At 40.8% G+C, this 22,439-nt stretch overlaps 1 protein-coding gene across 1 annotated transcript in view; it reads right to left on the reverse strand.

Annotated features, from left to right (window-relative positions):
* fam135b (family with sequence similarity 135 member B) overlaps positions 1-22,439 on the reverse strand; it is a 57,481-nt gene that overhangs the window by 11,437 nt on the left and 23,605 nt on the right. Inside the window, exons 4-12 of the mRNA XM_022194073.2 lie at positions 19,938-20,077; positions 12,842-12,912; positions 11,210-11,383; positions 9,846-9,972; positions 5,122-5,281; positions 4,101-4,150; positions 2,181-2,336; positions 258-331; positions 26-180 (exon numbers count right to left, since the gene is read on the reverse strand). Coding sequence (XP_022049765.2) covers positions 26-180; positions 258-331; positions 2,181-2,336; positions 4,101-4,150; positions 5,122-5,281; positions 9,846-9,972; positions 11,210-11,383; positions 12,842-12,912; positions 19,938-20,077 — 1,107 coding nt within the window. The remainder of the gene's footprint in view (positions 1-25; positions 181-257; positions 332-2,180; positions 2,337-4,100; positions 4,151-5,121; positions 5,282-9,845; positions 9,973-11,209; positions 11,384-12,841; positions 12,913-19,937; positions 20,078-22,439) is intronic.

The raw sequence follows: 22,439 nt of genomic DNA on the forward strand, positions 1-22,439 counted from the left end.
ACATACAGTGGACGTTTTGTATTACCTGCCTGAGGAGACTCCACATATCTGTCCTCAAAGATGATGGGCAGGCTGTTCCAGTCCCCATCGATGTCCAGGCACTCGACAGGTAAAGGAGGCATCTTGGTCAGGTAGTCTGAATTTCGCACTTCTGCAGCTATCTGGCCATGTCTGTTGATTCTAAATTAGGAAACCACTATAAACAACATGCTTCTCTCAACCCAGAAAATGAACTTTCTGAGAAGACTGGTACTTACAGTTCCTCTTGAAATGTCAGAGATATCTCTTTGGGGTGTTCTGTGAAGAAGTACGCTTCTGAGAACCTCCTGACCTGGTGTTTCCAGAAACAGACACGAGTAATTCCACTGCGGTGGAGCCTAAATCACATCTTTAATGCCATTAGCATATGAGATGATAAAAAACAGAAAACCACAGTCTGTGCAACAAGCCTCACCCCATGCTTCCTCCGTCTACAGCTGCAATTACAAATGCATCACCCTCGAGAGTCAGCCACTATGACAGGCAAATCACCAAGAACACTGTTTCTGGTGTATTTCCACCCCATAATAATTATAGAATAAGTGTTAATTGAAATCTAACTCCACTGGTAGGGTGGAGGCATGACAATATCCCCTCAGGGTAATCTAATACTAAAGCAAACATGTTCATTATTTTTCCAACAACTGAGACAAAACAGGGCTGCATAATAGAGCATGAGAGCTACTTCACTGTGGAGCACATATTCATATTAAACAGCCCAGCGATTAGATCCAAATTGCACTAGATATCATATCAGCCTCCTCAGCTACTGAGGTCAGGAATGGCATCTTATCATTTCGCTAATTCCCTCTGCAACACTTGCAGCTCACAGAGCATCATGTGGGTAGAGATTCTTGTATTTAAAATCCTCCCAATTTACTTTTTAAAAAAAAAGAATATGCACATTTACTCTTATTCGAATAGATGTTTTGAGAGAAAAAAAACACTCCCTTTGCTCGCACCTTCATGTAAAGATGCTTTACTGTTTTATACATTCATTTTTCTTACTTTATGAGACTGAGGTGCTGATCCCAGGTGTGCTGGTGTTCTGTAATTGGGCTGCTGTCTACTCTCTCATGCCTCTGTTCATAGCAACATAACAATGAGACAAAGTGCATTTGGCCTCATGTTTTATGCTGCAAACTCAGAGTGGGAATGCTGGTCTAAGGTCAGTACATCACAGAACTGCCATGACACTGAATTGACAGAGAGCAGTAATCTGTTGTCTTAATGATAATAGGTTTAGGGCAACATACACACAGTATACCATGCTTCAGAACTACTTTTTATTTTTTCTGTGCTTATGTTATTATTGGAGCTAACTGTGTTAAGGTTTTTTTTAATCTGTGTTAAGGTTGACATTTTTTTGTTTACAACATAATCTCATATTTATTCTTTTATAGTTTTAATGTCTTCAGTATTAATCTACAATGTAGAAAATAATTAAATAAAAAATACTGAACGAGAAGGTGTGTCCAAACTTTTGATTGCTAGTGTAAGTCTATTACACTGTACCATGCTGACACTCTTTAAATTTACTTTTTGACGTAAGTAATCTGGTTATTTATTTGCTGAATCGGACATGCATCTAAGAAAACAAACAGTTTAATTACACAGTGACCATAAATACAGGAGCATGTTTGATTTTTTTACCTGAGCAAGGTCAGCTGTGGTTGAAGTGATGACAGTGATATCCACACGAAATCTATTTTCTGCATATACTGGACTGGGTAAATATTGTTACTTCTAAATAAATATTTGTTTTTACAAAGTGCCTACTTAACTCATGTCTTGTCCCAACTTTAAAACAATTTCCTGGTCTTACAAGGAGGTTATTTTTTACTATCGTCTCAGCACGATTATTTCAGTGTGCCATTAGAGAATTTATTCAATAGCATGAAAAACCTGTAAGAAAATTGGTCACAACATGCCTCAAGGAGCTGCTTCCAGGAATAAACTGTCGCTGGTTATGAAACCTGCAGTATTTTTGTATTTTAGTGTGGGTGCTGAGGATCAGCCTCACTATATTTAAACATATCTGCACTGGGCTCTAATAAAGACACAGTAACTCAGAGAACACACGGTAAATGATGACGCTGGTGCATTGTATAAGCCTGCCTTTGATGGAGTGGGACTCTCACCCTGAGCGTGTGGTGCTCCTGGGCCAGATAGGACAGGATGTGGGGGTTGAGCACAGCGGCCTCCAGGAAGTGGCTCCACAGAGCAGCCAGCTGGGAGCAGAGCTGGCTCACGTCCCTGCTGATCTGCTCCGCTACCTTCTCATGGCCTTCCTGCAACTGAAAATAAAAAAAATAAATCCTGTGACATCAAATTGAATGTGCTAGCTTTTGAAGACCTCCCAGAACATATCCTGCATGATTCTTTTTTAGGGTCTTGGCTTTTCCTGCTGACATATTTATACTTACTAACAGAAAGACTGTGAATTGTGGGCTGACTGATAATATTAACTTTCGAAAAAACTTCAGAGCAACTGCTGGGTCAGAGACTGTCGGACCCATGATTTTCTGAATGTCTTTGAGATACAGGTGTAAATTAAACACTGCCATTCAAAAGTATTTTTTCAATTAAGATAGCATTCAATTAATCAGAAACACAGCCTAGACATTGTTAATGTGTTAAATGACTATTCTAGCAAGAAACAGCTTATTTTTAATGGAATATCTCCATGGGGGAACAGAGGAACATTTCCAGCAACCATCACTCCTGTGTTCTAATGCTACATTGTGTTAGCTAACGGTATTGAAAGGCTAATTGTTGATTAAAAAGCCCTTGTGCGGTTATGATAACACATAGACAGAAGTGTGAGTTTTCATGGAAAACATAAAATTGTCTGGTAACCCCAAACTTTTGAATGGCAGTGTAAATATTGTTGCAGACAAAGCAAATCTCCCAATGGGAACAGTATTCTCCAACAGAAGCAGCATTTTAGAGACGCAAGGGGTCCTACACAATATTAAGCATGTTGTTGTAATAATGTGGCTAACTGATGTGCATACCATAGTAAAAGATGGACAGCTATCATTTAGTTAGTATAGCTGTACTGAAGAACAAAGAAAGGAAGATGTACTAGCGTATGCCAATGTGATGCATATCATCAAACTGAGACATTTTGATACTACGACACGGGCTTGTATGTACTGAGACAACAATGCCAGGTGTTGGTTATGTGTCCGTGTGTGTCCGTTCAAATCCAACTATCCCCATGAACTCCTTACTTATTAGCACTGTCTGAGGTAAAACCCATTATGCAACAGTATAGCAAAAAATATATATACCAGGGCGGCCTCGACTTACGTCAGAGTTCTGTTCCTACGGATCGACGTAAGACGATTTTTGTCATTAGTCAGAACTCTTGCAAAAATTAAACAAAGCTGCTACCTGCATCACAATACCAATCAGTTCTTTGGAAAAGTCATGAATACCAATGAATTCCATGCACGTATGAGTCATTTTACAATTAGAGAACAGAAGATGTGCCACTGATTTTACAACATGAGCTTTTTATTATATCTAATTTCACGTGCGTGGAGATGACTTTCCTTTTCATCAAAGCACTACCATCAGAAGAGTCTGACTTACGCTTGGGAGGCATAATAAAGGGCAAAAAGTCAGCCAATGTAGCACAATCAAAGGTGGCGTACAACTGGTGAAAGTAAACAAAGCCATCTCATAGCGCTGCGTAACGACGTATTTGTCCCCTCCACTTGCTAACTAATTCCACATAACCAGTTCCAATGTAACGACGAAACGCCATAGGTTGAGAATGTCGTAAACCAAGGATGCCCTGTATGGAATAATAATATTCATATTTTTGAAATAGTCACTGTAACTAAAGCAATTAATGGAAACCAATTAGTGGAGATGTGCCTAAGATGACAGAATTTGCGAATGTATTGACTATAGCAGCAAAAAAATCAGAATAAGTCAGTATATTTGTTTATATAGTATATAGTTTGTGTACAGAACTCTTTGGACATATTGAATAGCTACAACCAGCTTGTTTTTGTTTTGACTTGGTGTATGTTTTCAAAAGCACTTACCTGCAACTCTATTGTCAGCTGATTCAGAGTTTCTTCTACGAGCAACTCCTCTGTGGAAAGAAATGTTATTTGCAGAGATTAGTGCAAAGGTTCACCACCCTGTCTGTACCTTGTAAGAAGGCAGAAATACTGCAAATTTAATTGCACAGCTATCAATTTGATTTTGAAAATCCTGTAATACTTAAGCTTGAACATAAGACTAAAGTTTTAAAGCCCTCTATGAAAACTTAAAGCTGTAAAATGATCCTCATGGTAACTGAAGTTATAAAAGTCTGAAAAGGAACCAAATAAAAGTAATTGCTAAAGAGCATAGAATCATATTGTGAACAAGCAGGATCAGTAAAGCATATTATCGGGTGCTTGTATATATTTGTGGAGCCCTTCTATTTTCTGTGATTGTAGACTTACACTCAACTACATTTATTTAGCAATTATCTCATTAAGGTGTCACAGGTACCATCTACAGCATATCAGTGGCTTATAAAATATGAAGCACTATATAGTACCTTAGACAGTTATAATCAGCTCCACTTCAGTGCGTTTATGTAGATAATAACTTCTTTATTGCTGAACCTGTGATTGTAATGTTGCAATTTTACATTAATACTTCCTCCATCCTTGCTACTGGGGCGACATGGCTCAGTGGGTAGAGTGGCCGTCTTGCAACCGAAGGGTTGCCGGTTCGATCCTCGCCCCGTCGTGTTCGAGGTGTCCCTGAGCAAGACACCTAACCCCGAATTGCTCCTGATGGGGTCGTGGTTAGCGCCTTGCATGGCAGCTTCCGCCATCAGTGTGTGAATGTGTGTGTGAATGGGTGAATGTGACGTATCATGTAAAGCGCTTTGGGTACCTTGCAGGTATAGTAAAGCGCTATATAAATACAGACCATTTACCATTTACTGTCCTAGTGACGCCATGTATTCATCTATTTGGGCATAGAGAGCTCAATCTAATACTGGTATTTCAGATCTCATTAGATTTTCACGAAAGAAATGAATACAAAGCTTTGTACATGCATCACCTGATTCTAGCGGAATCTGCTGGAGCTGTGGGATTTCCTTCATCAGTGCAGTGCAGTACGTGTGCAGGCCTCTGTGTGCCACCAACAGGAGGCGACAGAGCCGCCGGTGCCACGTATGAGCTCTCTGCAGGCAGTTTTCACTGGGCACATAAAAGCTTCCCTGCAGAGAAGGAGGCACAGAGGAAATGTCAGCTGCTATGTAGGTCAGTAGTCACCTCTCAAGTAAAATGGCCTGCCTTAATGATGGGCAGGTACACATAGTTGAACTTTACAGCCTCCACTGCAGCAGTTGTGCAGGCTTGTCATACTGACCTTGTGGCAAAAGGAGCTTATTCCTACATCTGCAAAGTCACAATAATTACTTGGAGGATCAGATACCATGTTAGGGACAAATGGGCCCTAAGCATAGCTTGCTGTGAGCTGTAAAAGCAGATCAATACATTTATGTGCAACAGGGGGATGTACATTTTCCATGTAATGATCTTTGAAGGGCTGCAAGTGTGGGAAGTTAACCCAGAATCCAAGGTGTCATTACTTGTGAAAGATCACAATTGAAGAGCTAAAATAAGCAGCTAAGACATTTAAAAATGATAAGTAAGCTAAAGACAACAAGCAGCATATAGTAAGAGAATAACCACAGCTTACATACCATCCCAAGCTTTGGTGTGAGCTGTCTAAATATGAGTTGTAATACGGAGCGTGATTCCAGCAGATGGCTCTCTAACAATAGAGTAAAAATATTAGCAGTGCTTCAATCTACAGAGTATGAGTGTAACACAAGCCTCTGTAAAAACAGCTACAAATCACCAACACCATTGTAATTGTGTCACTCATTTATCTTCTTCAAGAACTAATGACCCTCAAACCAAACAGCTATTACTGTACACATCAGCCATCATAATATCGAGAAAGGGGACGAGTGACTGCCCTTGTCTCCTGGACCTGAAACAGCCATCCATGGCGTTCTTCCCATGGCTGGGATGTTTTGACAGTGCCACTGGGGCTCTGTGCTCTGAAAGGCATGTTATGCCTGAGTATCTGAGGATGTACTGTAATTTGCCCTGAGCAAGTAAAGTCTCTGGCCCTATCATCATACTTGCACGCGCTCTGTAATTGCACCAGTGCAGTATCCCCAAACCAGGAAGGAACATCTGTATGTTTATTTTCATAATTCTCTTTAGCTTTATAGAGGCCTGCTGGGATCAGTCTGGGAGCGAAACTCTGAGAAAAATAGCTATTTTTCTGGATGAACTAGTCATTATCCTAAAACCATAGTTTCTCTCCACATTGACAATGATTCGGACGTGCTTCAGTTAGAGTGACATGTGAACTTCTGCTTTTGTTACTATCAGTGTTTAACGTTATCCTAGCAGTCAATCACAGCTGCTGTCAAAGACATTTTGCACTTGTATAAAAGAGATTAATTCTGACAAGATTTCTAAACAGTTATTTCTGATTTGTGTTTTATCCCCACCAAAATCACCTCCACCTAAAGTGTCACTTCTAACAGCACAATTTTCCTCTCAAAACACCCTTTTATACCACTGACAATGTTTTTCCTTTCAGTTGATATCTTTTGGATTCTACAACATGTAATTTTTCTTTTTTTTTTTTAACTAAAATATACCAGGATGACACTTAGAGGAAATGGCCCCGTGTTAAAGGGGAAAGTGCTGAAAACGAAACGTCGCCGCAGGTGAAAAGCTCTAAATAAATAAAGGTGAAGGAGGAGGTAGCGTTGTGTGCAGACTTCACCTGCAGCTATGTGGTACGTGGCGCTTGTGAGCAGAACTCATTACTGTGATCAAACGAAACCCCCCTGCTTGGCTAAACGCAGAGCTTATTAAAGTGCCCAGCCAGGGGTGGGAGTAAAAACCAGGAGGAGGAGCGGGGTGAGGGGTGGGGGGGCCGGGGAGCTCATTAGGATTTACAATTCGGGCTGTGACGTCCGCAGGAACCTGGAAGATGCAGGTTATAAAAGGGTAGAAAAAATGGAACCTGCAGCTTTACAACTATACGTATGGTGTGTTGCAATAATTAGCAAATCGAGCACAACACACCGACCACATATTTGGTACCATTCAAAAGTTTGGGACCACTTAGAAATGTCCTTATATTTGAAAGAAAAACATTTTTATTAATGAGGATAATATTAGATTTATCAGAAATACAGCCTAGACTCGGTTATTGTGGTGAATGACTATTCTAGCTGGAAACGAATGATGTTTAATGGAATATCTACATAGGGGTACAGAGGAACATTTCCAGTAACCATCACTCCTGTGTTCTAATGCTACATTGTGTTAGCTAATGGTGTCGAAAGGCTAACTGATGATTAGAAAACCCTTGTGCAGTTATGTTAGCACATAAATAAAAGTGTGAGTTTTTGTGGAAAACATGAAATTGTCTGGGTGACCCCAAACTTTTGAACATTATTGTATAAAGTACAGGAATAAAGCAAGTTTGACAGAGTTAGTTTAGCTGAGCAGAAAAAAAAAAGGAAAACAGCTAGCTGGACTCTACTAAACAAACAATTCTCTGGCCTCATGTTTGCCAATTCTCATGCTTTTATTATATAGGTTATAGGTTGGGCTTCCTTTGCACACAACGCAAAGTCTGAACATCAGGTTCTTTCACATTTCAGCAGCAATATTGGTCCAGAAACATCACAGAGAGCACAAAACACACACACTAACCTCACCAGAACACTTCATTGATGTTGAGTTTCTCAGATCATCTTTTGCAAATGGAAGTGTCCATAAAAATAAAACAGTAATGCAAACTAGAAAAAATATTAACATGAACTCAAGTTTAGTTTATTGCTTCCAGCTGTTGCTCTGAGTTTATTTAACACTTGCAGCATCAAACAGCAGCCGGATCCATGTAAGAGTCTCCAAAGGGAGAGAAAGTTGCATGTATTTGCATATGTGGGAACTTCAGAAATTATTTCTAATTTTAAGAATGCCCAACTGGGACTCAGGACACATGAGATTCAGATTCAGATTCAGATTCAGGTTCATTTATTAATGGCCACACATCAAAGTTGGTGGAATTTGTTTTCAGTACAGCATTTCATGCTCACATCTACTGTGTCATTAAAAAATACAATGAACAATACAATACTAATACAAATACATGACAAGAACAAACAAACAAAGCACAACAGGTCACAATAGGTCAGGCAATAGTAATGAACACTGTGTGCTTTTCTTCGTGGCGTGTCCTGTCAAACTGAGTCATAGTTTACAAACTGCAGTTAAATCATTTGTTACACAGCAGCCTCTACATGTAGACTCCTGTAGACTCCTGAGCTCCATCACAACTGTGGCAATATTTTTATTTTACTTATAAAAGTCTGATCTATTTATTTAAGTCTAAATATTTTTCACTTAATGTTATTATTTGTTTATATTACGTACATTTTTGGTTTCAGAAGGGTATTAGTAGCAGTAATTACTGTGTGTATGGATGCATTTACATATAGTATGAGCTCTAATTATTATAGGAAGTACAAAATACAGCAACATTTAGCCTAGTATCAATGTAAATGCATTGTGTCGAACTATATATAGCTGTAGTTAGATCTAAAAAAAAAACAACAAAAAAAAAAACAACTGAGTTTAGGAGATCATAAACTACCAACCAAAATTACTTTACCAGCATCACAGACAAATTAATTAACAAGCCATATGTTGTTTACTTATTCTACACAAAAATCTGAATATAAAAAATGTAAATTTGTATGTTTTTTATGCTGAGCTATGTGTTTAAGCTATTTCTTGAATTCTGAGAATATCCCAGCAAAACCACACTTCCAAAAATATTGGGCTATCCCTTTGCTTTTATATTGGTCTACTACACTGCATTTCTAAAGAGATTTTCTAACTTTATCCAGAGTTTTTCAGAATTGGTCAAATCTGTGTAATATATAATATGTAGTAAGAAATGGTCGCAGAGCAACAAAAGAACTGACCAAATGCTAGCCACTAAATTTAATCCTGAAAATATAACTTGACTTCTTGGCACAAAATTTAGTTTTCACACACATCTGCTACTAATGCTATACTATGCAGTATAACTGTATGTTTAGGTGATTAAAAGGTGATATAGTTATTTATCTACCAATAAAGTAAGCCTTATGTAATCATGATTAATAACAATGATAAAACTAATTGGGTGATTATTTCTGTCATCGTGTAGTTGTGTTTGTCAAGTGTGCTTTAAATGAGCACAAAGGCCAGAGAGACTACACCATCATTTCCAGAGAGAGCTCCTATCAATTCCAGATGCTCAGCCTGCAGCCTACATGCCTGGGCAGGTGGGTTAATCAGATATTATGAAAAGCCACAGCACTGCATGGTGATAATCACTGTGTTGGCCTCTGGTCTTTAAGCCTCCAAGACTCCAGCGAGGGCCGACAAACGACCATTTCTAAAGAGACAGACTCCAGAGGTCTCGGATCTGTAATCCAGATCAGAACAACTCTCTTTTGAGCTCAGAATCCTGTTGCTTCTGGATGACATGCTAAAACAAATCCTGACTAAATCCGTCGGCCTGTGTCCCTAAACCGCCATGCTTGCGTCATCGCTTGGCATTTAGCTGCTTGGTTACGAAAAAGAGAAGAAGCAGCCGAACGGGGGTTTTCAGCTTTGCAAGACAAAATGGGCTCCGACTTCCTGCGACTCTCTATTTGAGCACAGCTGAAACGCTAAAGGTTAACATACCTCAGAGATGACAGGCTTGCAGTAGCCAGCTCCGAACACGAGGTTCTCTACAGAGATGGCAGATGGGTCGCTCGCGCTCTCTGGCGAGCCCTTCCCCAGCCAGGAGCCCTTCCCTGTACGTGCAAAGCTGAAGGGGGAACAGGGAGGACACAGACAGGGACAAAGTATGAGTGTGTGTGTGTGTGAAGGAAGATGGATAAGCTGAGAGACAGAAGCAGCTAGTGTTCCAATCAATCGAGTGCTGCAGTAATCTATGTAATGCATGCCTGAATACTGAGGTTATGGTATCGACAGCTGAATTAATCAGTTAAGTGTTTGGAAAATTATCCATTCAAGCATCTAACAAAACACAATTAATTGTACCAGCCAAAACAAACAGGAAGGACAACAGCGCCGTGCCAGTAATCCATTCTCAAACTCTTGTTTACTTAATGGTATGGGTTGCAATTAAACTTTGAACTCTATAACTAGGATCTCCTCATTGCAGACAGTTGGCCTTTCCCTTAACCTTCTCCTTAAAGAGCATTTGCACTTTGCGCTTCAAAACCATTATTGAGCTTGGCATGGCTGTAAAGCTTTAGATTTCTTCAGTGATACTCAGAAGTCAAATGCAAGGACAAAATTTTAAAATAGGGATTCAACATTAGTAATCAGCTCTAATGTACACTCAAAAGTTTGGGGTTACTCAGACAATTTAATTTTTCCCATGAAAACCCACACATTTATTCATAGTTGCACAAGAGTTTTCTAATCATCAGTTAGCCTTTCAACACGATTAGCTAACACAATGTACCACCAGAACACAGGAGTGATGTTTGCTCGAAATGGGCCTCTATACCCCTATGTAGACATGCCATTAAAAATCAGCTGTTTCCAGCTAGAATAGTGATTTACCGCACTGACAATGTCAAGACTGTATTTCTTATTAATTTAATGTTATCTTCATTTAAAAAAAAAACTGCTCTTCTTACTAAATAAGGACCAGTCTAATTGACCCCAAACTTTTGAATGGTAGTGTATACAGTGTAGATATTTAGAACTTTCATTAGCATGTCCAACCTCAGTACCAAACGAGGGCTTACATTCAGGCCAATTGTTACATCAAGGATGCCCTCTGCAGTCAGAAAATAAACCACTAAAAACTCACCTTTCAATTTGAAAGTTGCATAAGTTTAGAGGTTGTTTTTTTTTTTGTCTATGACAATAATTCCTTTCTGCTTTAAAAATAGTTTAGATGTAGCTCAGTATTATTGCTTCCTCTAGAATTTGGAGATGTAAGAAGTCTCTCTACTCTTTTCTCCCCACTAATGGCAGCTCGAGCACACCAGCTCACCCACGACTCTTCACAAACACTGTAAAGCTACCTGATTAGCGGCTGATGTAAGGCAACCAGTGAAGCATGTATGGAGACGGATATGACGGACAGGTGGAAGTAGTCAAACATGACGGGGACATGATGGTGGAGGCCTCGTCGCGGGTGGAAGTGGAGGCTAAGGGTCCGACTGCTGATCAACGGGACGGTTGCTATCTCTGCCAACCTGAAAGAGGGAAAGAAAAGATAGATTATGACACAAACAATAAAGACTTAGCTCTTGAAGTAGAAAACAAAAATCTGCTGTGCTAATTTCAGTTTGACAGTCAAACACAACATATAATGGGTTAAGTACAGGTAAGTAGCAAATAAAACAAAATAAAACCAACATGAGTGGAGGAGGAAATACTCCAATACTCAGATCCTTTACTGAAGTACTAATATCATACTAGAACAAATTCTCTCTTGATCAAACAATTAAGATGTTCATGAAAATATGATCAGTAAAATGCATTTAAAGTATTAATAGTGAAATTAATCAATAGAGAAAACTGCTCTCTGTGACTAAAATATTGTGCATTTTGTCGTTAGCGATGCATTAATGTGTAGTGTTGCAGCTGTCTGTGTGGAGCTAACTCGAACTCTTGTGTAGGGTTTCATGAAATCTGCAGATCAATAAATCAATTGACGGTTTGAGGTGTAAGGAATGTAAAAAAAAAACTGAGATACACAATTGCAAAGGCTTGTTTCATCCAACATGCTTGTACATACAAGTTCAATTTATGATAAAGCACCATTTTTAGTAACTGCTAACTAAAGCTGCCAAACATGTATAGTAAAGTAAATATTATTATTTTTTAGATATGATAGAGTAAAGTTGCGAGGAGAAAATTATTAAAATATAAATCTCATACTCTGAGTTTGTCCTTATGTAGAGTGCTTTAGTAAATATACTGTAGTTACATTACAGTACTGGCAGTACATTAAAATAACAATTAGGGCCAATTCGAAACTACAGAGACTGCAGTTTAATTAAAGGAGTGCAAGTTAAGTGCTTTTATTGCATATACTAAAAATGTGACCCCGGAGAGTCTGTAATATGGCACTAAAAGGAGCAGCTCTTTCTTAAGGGAATGAGGAATATCACTGACAAATATCTTTGCTGTTTGCCAGACACTTTTTAAAAGATGTCTGAGAATGCAGACTGCTGTACACTAATAATCTAAAATCATTATCTCAGGACATGCATACTGTCCTTGCAGATGTAAAAGAAAGAGTCTCTGTGTTGACCAGTCAGTGAAAGCAGCCATGCTAAGGTATGTAGGAGCTCCAGAGTTCAGTTTTGCATGCACACAGGCAAGACACAACACTAACCACACCTCCCTGATGCATGGCTGCTGGTGGATGCAAAAGCCCTTTGTGGTGAATGCTAATACAAATGACTCATTTCTTCTTTGATTCGTCCCAAGCGAACTGACAAATCACAGTAATCAGCAAGTGTGAGCACAACAGTAGTGTTCAGGTGCTTAAAGCGATGGCTATGAGCCAAAAGACATAACAGCCCATACTCATGCTAGTTTGCATTCTCACTCCTGCTTAAAAGCTGCACAAGGGGACAGTCTAGCAATTTCCTGTTATTTCTCTCAAACACGCATACACATTTCCATGCAGCTCCAACACCTACTGTTGCTCATTGTCTGTGAAATGAAGATCCAGCTTCAACTGGAAATCCACCTCACTCAAGGCTTCTTCCACCTGCAAAAGATCATTACATTAGTGTTGCTGATGCATGAATATTATGGTAACAAAGTGACAAAAGAACTAAAATGGTGTGTGGAAATAAACCTTAATTTTCAAGTTGACAAAAACTGCTACAAACATGGGTCCTGGTTTAGCGTTTTCAACATGAGAAAGACAACAGAGGTGCACAGAGACTAAACATTTTTTATGATGAAAATATAGACACTGTGTGAATGTACTAGGATACACATTCACAAAGACAACAGTGACTACACACGGAGTAGGTGACAGATTAAAAGAAGAAGAACGAGTGTCTTATTTATTTTATCAGAGCCTCCGGAATCAGCCTCAGTGCTCATTAAAGGATTATTTTCACCTCTTTCTGATGTTTAGATGCCTCTTTCTTTACTTTCTTACGTGTGAATCAAGCTGCTTGTTAACCTGAACTAAGTTCTGTATCATACACATTCAAACCTCAAATTATTGGTATCTTACAAGCTATGTTACTGTCGTTTTACTAGTAGTGCGCTTCAGGATATGTTAGATTATGAAAGCTATAAGAAGTTACAACTAATAATTAGCTTAAAAATACAATAATAAAGGAAACATGCTGAGCAAGAACATTGTTTTACCTGGATATGTTTGTTGTGCATGAACCAAGGTTTCTCTTGATTTCAGTGTCATTCACTCCACTGACAAATAATACTATGTATGTAGATGTTGTCCTTTCTGTCTACCTTTGATATTTCATAACTAATATTCCAGAAAATTGCTATTATGTCTTTTACAGTGTCTCTCACTGATAATGTTGGATATTAGATTTACATGCAAAAGCTTGACAGGCATCGCAGCAGTAACCAAAAGGGGCAAGACTAAGTGAGGAGTCAGTTAGTTACATCAAAAACCTATTCACTTTTCCCATTCAGTTGTATATAAACATCATTCTTAGAAGACAGGGTTGGTTTAAGATGTCCAAAAATCCTCCACAAGTGGTCAGTTGACTGTGACAGCCATAGCAGGATGATCAAATCGCTGAGAAGAACCTGCCTGTCATTTATTCACTGTCACTCATGTGCATGTCAGACATGAAATACTGAATTAATGAACAGGAACCAACCATCACAGAGAGACATTTTGGATTTACTGCCATTTGGCAGAGAAGCGAATGTGACCAGTCTTGTTTGTAATGCTTGTTTAGTCACTTTAATGTTCTCTTTAATGAATCTATTTATGTTCTCTGTACGCCAGTAGTTCTTTAATGTGATGTAGGCTCAACAAAATGGAACCACTCTCATGTTCAAAGTGCCACAGAATGCAATAGCATAAATTTGGACAGCAAAGTGGGGGGAAAAAAAGCTATGAGCAAACTATAAAGGCAGTGCCGAGAGTAGATGTGACAGTCTTTTGAAGACTGAATGCAGTCCTGCTGATTTCAATAGAAGTAGTAGTATATCTGTCTTTCTCCTGTCACTAGACTGAATATAAACTCAGATTTATAGTAAATGTACAAATATTTGCAGTTCTGACCAATATTGACATTCTATTGATTAAGCATACATATGGTTGCACACAGGAGAAATGAGGGGCTATTTTTGGCTGTGCTATCTGTAGCTGTGAGCAGCAGATAACCTCCCGAAGGTTAATGAGCGGGGAGCCTTCGGGAGGGCTTACAGCTGAAATCTGATATGCCTTTAAGCTCTTCTGTCTCCACACCTCCACATGAACGTCTACATTTAATGAAATCTTCTAAATTTAGGAGTCATGTGAGACAGAACTTCCACATTCTGGCAGGAGCAGGGATCTCACTGCAGTGAACCGAACATCTATAGTGTAGCTAAATGTCAGAGAGCAGCTGAGCAGGGTAGTGTCAATGTGTGAGTTATGGCTATCAAATGGATGATAAGCTTCGAGCGGGGGCTATCTTCAGTCCCACACATCCCAGTCTTGCGCCTGTGTCATTGCTGTCACCGCTGATGGCTCCCAACAACATAACAGGCAGAGTGGATTTTCAGGGTCATGCCCACGTTGAAACCATAAAGGACAGTACATCAATAACTGTCTGGCAGGTTTACACGCCTGATCATTTCAGCTAAACATTGGTAGTCTGGGGCACAGGCAATTTACATGTGTCTGTCAGGTAGAACACATTAATTCCAAGAGGCAAGCAGTTAAACTCAATACTCCTCATGCTGGTTGTGTGTCTTTAATAGTTAGGGCAGCATTCTTTTGAGACTGGGGATTAACATTTTAACTGTGTAGTATTCGATCTCCCCGTCGAATCGCCACCTTATCGCGGTGGAGGGGTTTGAGTGTCTCGGTGATCCTGGGAGCTATGCTGTCGCGGGCAAAAGCCCCTGGTAGGGTCTCCCAAGGCAAACTGGGTGAGAGACCAGACTAAGAGCGATTCAGAAAACCCCGAGAGAGTAGGACTCTCTCCTACTCCAGAGTTGCCCAGAGTGAGAGGCACCGGGCGGGTGTGGGGATACTCACAAGCCCCCGACTGAGCACGCTTTGTTGCAGTTCTCCCCGGAGAATGAGAGGGTCGCCTCTCTGTGACTTCGTGTTGCAGAGGGGAAAACTCTGACTGTTGTCTGTGCTTATGCGCCGAACAGCAGTTCAGAGTATTTGGCCTTCTTGGAGTCTCTGGGTGGTGTCCTGGAAGGGGTACCGCCCGGGGATTCCATAGTTCTCCTGGGAGACTTCAACACTCACGTGGGAAACGATGGAGAAACCTGGAAGGGGGTGATTGGGAGGAACGGCCTGTCCAATCTGAACCTGAATGGTGTTTTGTTATTGGACTTCTGTGCTAGTCATAGATTGTCCATAACAAACACCATGTTCGAGCATAAGTTTGCTCATAAGTGTATTTGGTACTAGAGCACCTTAGGCCAAAGGTTGATGATCGACTTTATAGTCGTATTGTCAGACCTGTGGTCGTATGTTTTGGACACTCGGGTAAAGAGAGGTGCAGAGCTGTCAACTGATCACCACCTGGTGGTGAGTTGGATCCGATGGCGGGGAAGACTGCCGGACAGACCTGGTAAACCCAAACGTGTAGTATGGATGAACTGGGAACGTCTGGCGGAGGACTCTGTCTGTAGGGTTTTTAACTCACACCTCCGGAAGAGTTTCTCCTGCGTCCCAGGGAGGTTGGGGACATGGATTCTGAGTGGTCCGTGTTCAAAGCCTTCATTGCAAAAGCGGCTGCTAGGAGCTGTGGTCTGAAGGTCACTGGTGCCTGTTGCGGCAGCAATCCAAAGACCCGTTGGTGGATACCAGCGGTGAGGGAGGCCGTCAGGCTGAAAAAGGAGGCTTTTCGAGCCTGGTTGGCTCGGGGGTCTCCCGAAGCAGCTGACAGGTACCAGTTGGCCAAAAGGGTGGAAGCTGCAGCAGTTGTGGAAGCTAACACTCGAGTGTGGGAGGAGTTCGGGGAGGGCATGGAGAAGGACTTTCGGTCAGCCTCGAGGAAGTTCTGGCAAACCGTTCGACACCTCAGGAAGGGGAGACAGGGTTTCGCTCAGGCTGTGTACAGTCGGGGTGGAGAACTATTGACCCACACTGGGGATATCATCGAGCGTTGAAAAGAGCACTTCAAGGAACTCCTGAACCCGGTAAACACGTCCTCTATGGAGGAGGCAGAGCCTGAAGACTCGGGGGGATCTTCGTCCATATCCGTGGCAGAGGTCGCCAAGGTAGTTAAGAAGCTCCCCGGTGGCAAGGCGCCAGGTGTGGACGAGATTCGCCTTGAGATGCTGAACACTCTGGACATTGTTGGACTGTCTTGGTTGACACGTCTATACAATGTCGCGTGGGCATCCGGTACAGTACCTGTGGAGTGGCAGACTGGGGTGGTGGTCCCTATTTTCAAAAAGGGGGACCGGAGAGTGTGTGCCAACTACCGCGGTATCACACTTCTCAGCCTCCCTGGGAAAGTTTACTCTACGGTGCTGGAAGGGAGGCTCCGACCGATAGTCGACCCTCGGATTCAAGAGGAGCAATGCGGATTCCGTCCTGGTCGTGGAACAGCGGACCAGCTCTTTACCCTTGTGGAGCTGCTGAGGGGGTTATGGGAGTATGACCTGCCAGTCTACATGTGTTTTGTGGATCTGGAGAAGGCCTATGACCGTGTCCCCTGAGGAGCTTTGTGGGGGGCACTGCGGGAGTATGGGGTCCCAGGCTCATTGCTACGGGCCGTTCAGTCCCTGTACGACCAAAGTGAGTCCTGTGTCCGCATACTCAGCACTAAGTCAGACACGTTTCCAGTGGGTGTTGGACTTCGCCAGGGCTGCCCCAAGCGAAGGAGTTCAAGTATCTCGGGATCTTGTTCACAAATGATAGGAAAATGGAGCGAGAGATGGACAGGCGGATTGGTGCAGTGTCAGCAGTAATGCGGGCGTTGTACCGAACCGTCGTGGTGAAGAGGGAGCTGAGCTGTAAAGCGAAGCTCTCGATTTACCAGTCCATCTACGTTCCAACCCTCACCTATGGTCATGAGCTTTGGGTAGTGACCGAAAGAACAAGATTACGGATACAAGCGGCCGAAATGAGCTTCCTCCGTAGGGTGGCTGGACTCAGCCTTAGAGATAGGGTGAGGAGCTCAGACATCCGGAGGGAGCTCGGAGTAGAGCCGCTGCTCCTTCGCATAGAAAGGAGCCAGTTGAGGTGGTTTGGCCATCTGATTCGGATGCCTCCAGGGAGACTTCCTTTGGAGGTTTTCCGAGCACGTCCATCTGGGAGGAGACCCAGAACTCGCTGGAGGGATTATATATCTCGTCTGGCCTGGGAATGCCTCGGGATCCCCCAGGAAGAGCTGGATAGCGTTGCTGGGGGGAGGGACATCTGGAACGACCTGCTTCGCCTGCTGCCTCCGTGACCCGGCCCCGGATAATGGGAAGAAAATGGATGAATGGATGGATGGATGGATGGATGGATGGATGGATGGATGGAGACTTTATGACACTTTGAGGGGGGGCACACTCCTGTCAATCATTTCATTGTCTGTCAGGTAATGATTAAAAAAAACAAAAAAAACAAATGCGCAAGCATAGATGGGATGTATAGGGATCAATAACAGATTTGAAGCTCCTAAAGGAACATGTTTTTAGTGGTTAAGAACTCCTCACAAAGAATGACTAAAAATGTCCTTTGGGATCACCCAGTGATCATCAATTTGCCACTTTCTGCATTTCGTGAAGGGAGGGGCTATGCTGTGTCTGAAGCACACCAATCAATTGTTCCCACTTTGGAGATCAGGCTCTATAACCTCCTCCAGAAGCCCAAAAGACAAATCTGTGAGAGAATGAGGTTAATTTTATGTTTTACTGCCCTGTATACGTTTTACTGCCCTGTATACAAAGATATCAGGGAGGTACCTTCGAGTAAGATGTCCTCTGTTTATTTTTGATTTCTTTACGTTGGATGACGTGATGTTTTAGAAGAGGTGACCTTTTTCATGGCAAAGTTTCTTTGCCAGGAATGGGATAAAAGGCAGCATATTTTGTTTGAGAACTGAGCAACAGAATAATGTGTGTTTTGGATGTATTGGTGCAATGCTATTATATTGGTGTCTTGTAAACCCATGAGGGTTGGGCACGCTAGTGTGCATGACACGAAAATAAAGAAATCAATCAATCAATCTGCTGGGGGCAGCAGAGGAAAGAGAAAAAATACATAGTACTATTACTACTACTTCACAAGTTAAGGACAATTTTCTCGAATCTGTTTCTTTCTTCTTGTGATCCTTTTATAAATTCTGTCATGAAACATTGCTCCTTGGTTAAACTGCAATTAGAATATCAATATAAATATTTTAATAATCTAGACAACAGTGTAAAGAGACCATTTTAAAGTAGCTTTGAAGAGGCTCTATTCTGGTCCATGCATGGCCATGTCTGTCAGACTTGAGCAAAACCATATGTGGAAACAAATACACATGGAGTGGAGTAAAACGGGAAAACTGTGGAGAAGCAGAAGATAGTCACAAAACAGCGGCAGAAACTCCTTCAATGAGCTGAAATTAAACAACTGTCCAAAAAAAATCAGGGAAATAGAAAGTATTAAATACACGGTTTTAAAATTCATCACTTTAATGGCACCAGTTGAAAGCTCTGAACTGCACTTTGACTTTTAAATAGCGGCGTGAGAGGCTCATTTGGTCCTTTTACAAACGTGGTGAAGGCCAAAGTTTCGAAGGGAGGGACTCACATGCACTAAAATGCAGATATACCACATAACACACAACTAACATCGATCCCAGAAGCTCAGATTACAACACAGACAGAGCAAGTGTGACCTCATTCTTATACCTTCACATAGCAGATAGCTGTTTGCTATTAGATAAATGTTTAACGTCTCACATTACAGAAGCTCTGCATGCCGACATGCTTGCTGTAACAATAACATCAACCTAGTGTAGCATATTAACACATTAACATTTGCTAATTAATTTGTTGTTCAATTGTTCTTAAGATACTCTAACGGTGGATTGGCTATTGTCATCTATGCAGCCACATCCATAATTTTGGAATGTTATCTTGAAGAGATAAGTCTGAAAACCTGCAAAATGGACATCAAGACATTTGGATCAACTGAATGTGCAAAAATTCTACACTCACTAGTTTTTCAGGACACTTTGAGCATAGTTATTCAGCATAATGATGGCATTTATTCACTAAATAGCAATGTTAAATAGCTCTTATTAGCAGGATTAAATGTGTCTGTTATGAAACGGGAGTATTGTTTGTATCAGATGATAAAAGCTTCAGCGTAGGAGGGAATAGAGGATGAAGAAATGCATTAATTAATGGTCATTTAATATGCAGTAAAGCCACAAGCTACAGCTGTGGAGCAAAACGATTATGCACTTGTTTTCACTTTCATTATCTATCAAGCATTTTACATTTTTATAATCTAGCTACAGATAAAATAAACAACCAAATGGCAATAAAATTTCCCTAAACTTCATTTGTGCTTCAAGGGAATGTATGTGTGTGTCTGCGTGTGTGTTTGTGTGTACAGAAAATGTCACCAGCATGACTCACCCTTTCTCCATCCAATAGCAGGTGGACTTTGAAGATCATGCAGTCATTCACCACAATCTCCTCATTTCTGTAAAGGATCTGAAATATTCGACTGAACACGGTGCCGTCGTAAACCCCCGCAGAGCTGAAGCTGCACTCTCCTGATGTGGGACACAACAACATAGAGCAATAACTATGAGCTCACTGCTACGGCAGAATCACAGCATTCACGTATCTCAAGAGACAGTGCTTTTCCACTACCAATCAGTATGTCTCAGAACTACACTGACTATCATGGCCACAAATAAGAGGCATCCACTTGGTAAATGCATCATTTGCATGCCATGGACAGCTTAGTGAATATGTGCCCAGAGTTTGAGATGCACAATAAGAATGTGTGACCTGATATTTGCAAATGTTTACAGATTTATGAGGGATTGGAGTGTGTATATTTGGATCTGGAAACATGTGCTTAGATTTGTGAGTATGTTTTCAGATTTGAAAATGCATATTAGTTTAACAGCATCCCATGTTTTCCTTCAGATGTCTGCATTTTTAGGCAAACCTGCAGTGTAGGCCTGTGTCTCCGACTGGCAGGTACTATGATGGAAACTATGGAAACATGTTGATGTCTCTTATCCTTTGAAATCAATTGAGAACAATTAGTGATCATCTGAACATTACAAAATGCATGGAAGAAGCTTTTGCACAAGAGCTGTTCATAATGATCAAAATGTGTCTTCACATATTGAGGCAGCGAGCAGAGACAAATCCCACCTTCTCTGCATCTGTCTGTATGTGTATATACTGGGAGTCCTTGAAACTTGAAGAGAAAAACGCTTATTAACTTTCTTGCCAATTTCGATGAGAAGATAAACACCACTCTGAAATCTGTCTGATAAATCTAAAGCTACAACCAGAGGCTAGCTTTGCATAATGCCCGCAAACAGCTAGCCTGACTCTATCCAACTGTAAGCCAATATACCCAGCAGCAACAGCAGCTATAAAGCTCACTAATTAATGTGTTGCATCTAGCTTGTTTATCCCATACAAACCCCAGAGCATAAATATGAAAAACCTTTAAAAGGAGGTCACTGCACCCTGCCAAGAAAATGTCTGATAGATAACTCACTTTAAAACTTCAATTTTGTCTTATTTTTATATCTTGTTGTGTGGAATTAACACAGTATATATGGTGTTGATTAGCAAGGTGTAGAGATTTTTGTTGTTTTTAAACAGATCCAGGCTAACTGTTTCCCTTTCCATTCTTCATGCTAAGCTAATGACTGCTGACTGTACCTTTCATATTAAGTGAATAGACAAGAGATTCGTATCACACTTGTCATACTGGGGCCTGGTAATGCCAGCATTTTAAAAAAAAAAAGAAAAAGAAAAAAACATTTTTAGCTTCAAGTTTGATTTTGGTACACTGTAACTCTCAAGTTTGTGTCACTGACAAAAATTCAAATAGCCATCTGGTTAGTGATGATGTTTGAGGAGACAGATCTGGAGATTCCAAAGTCAAGGACGCTGTTGTCGCTTAGTTCAAGTGTGTGCATCCAGTTTTAATGAATCTCCTCTGCCATGTTGCACTGGAGAGAGGACACTGACTGATCCACAACAGAGATGTGTTTTGTAGCTTTTAGAGAAGGAGCAATGGAATAAATACAACTGTAGATTAAACTATTATCCCATTTGCAAGGGCACTCGTCTGACTGTGACCGAGCTTGTTAACTTGGAGAGCTTATTATCCCGTTTCAACGAGCACTGACTCAAAACCACCTCATGCGAGTATAAAAACCTGAGGATTTTCTTCAGAATTTTCCCATTTCTGATGCTTCAATTTGTTGCAGATTCACAGCTATAGACTTATCTTGAACAAAATCATGTCTTATCATGAACTAAATGCCAGAGGAAGTCAAGACGAAAGTTAAACAGAGAGAATACCCAGTAGTTTCACAAAGATACCTGCATGAACTTTTGTTTCATCACTCAATTCCACATTAATGTTTATCTATCCGTCCATTATCTATACAGCGCATAATCATTAGGGTCCCATCTGACTTAAGGCAAAAGCAGGGGACACTCTGGACAGGTCACCAGTCGATCACATCTCTGCATTAATGTACAGAATATGTATATCCCAAAATGTTCAAATATTCCTAAAATGCAGACAGCGGCTACTTGTTATGGACAAATGTAGAAGGGGAACATAAGACACTTAATGAGGTTAAGATACTGTAGCTTCCCACCTGCTTCTCAATCATGTCACTTTTTAAACACAGAAAATACACCTGGCTTATAAATACATTAAAATGGTACTAAATATTCATGCTTTATTGTAACACAAACTCATTCTTGGGACCGGGTGCTCAGTGGTGTAGTACTAAAGAAACAAGATGAAATCGGGGTATTAATGGCATAACTTCATTCTGAAAGAAATAATGAAAAAAGGAAATATACAGAAAATGCAGAAACAACTGTAGCATGTTGATGGTAGAGTTGAGGTTTATGTGTCTATAA

The sequence above is a fragment of the Acanthochromis polyacanthus genome, chromosome 11 (genome assembly GCF_021347895.1).
Source record: "Acanthochromis polyacanthus isolate Apoly-LR-REF ecotype Palm Island chromosome 11, KAUST_Apoly_ChrSc, whole genome shotgun sequence".
NCBI lineage: Eukaryota > Metazoa > Chordata > Actinopteri > Pomacentridae > Acanthochromis > Acanthochromis polyacanthus.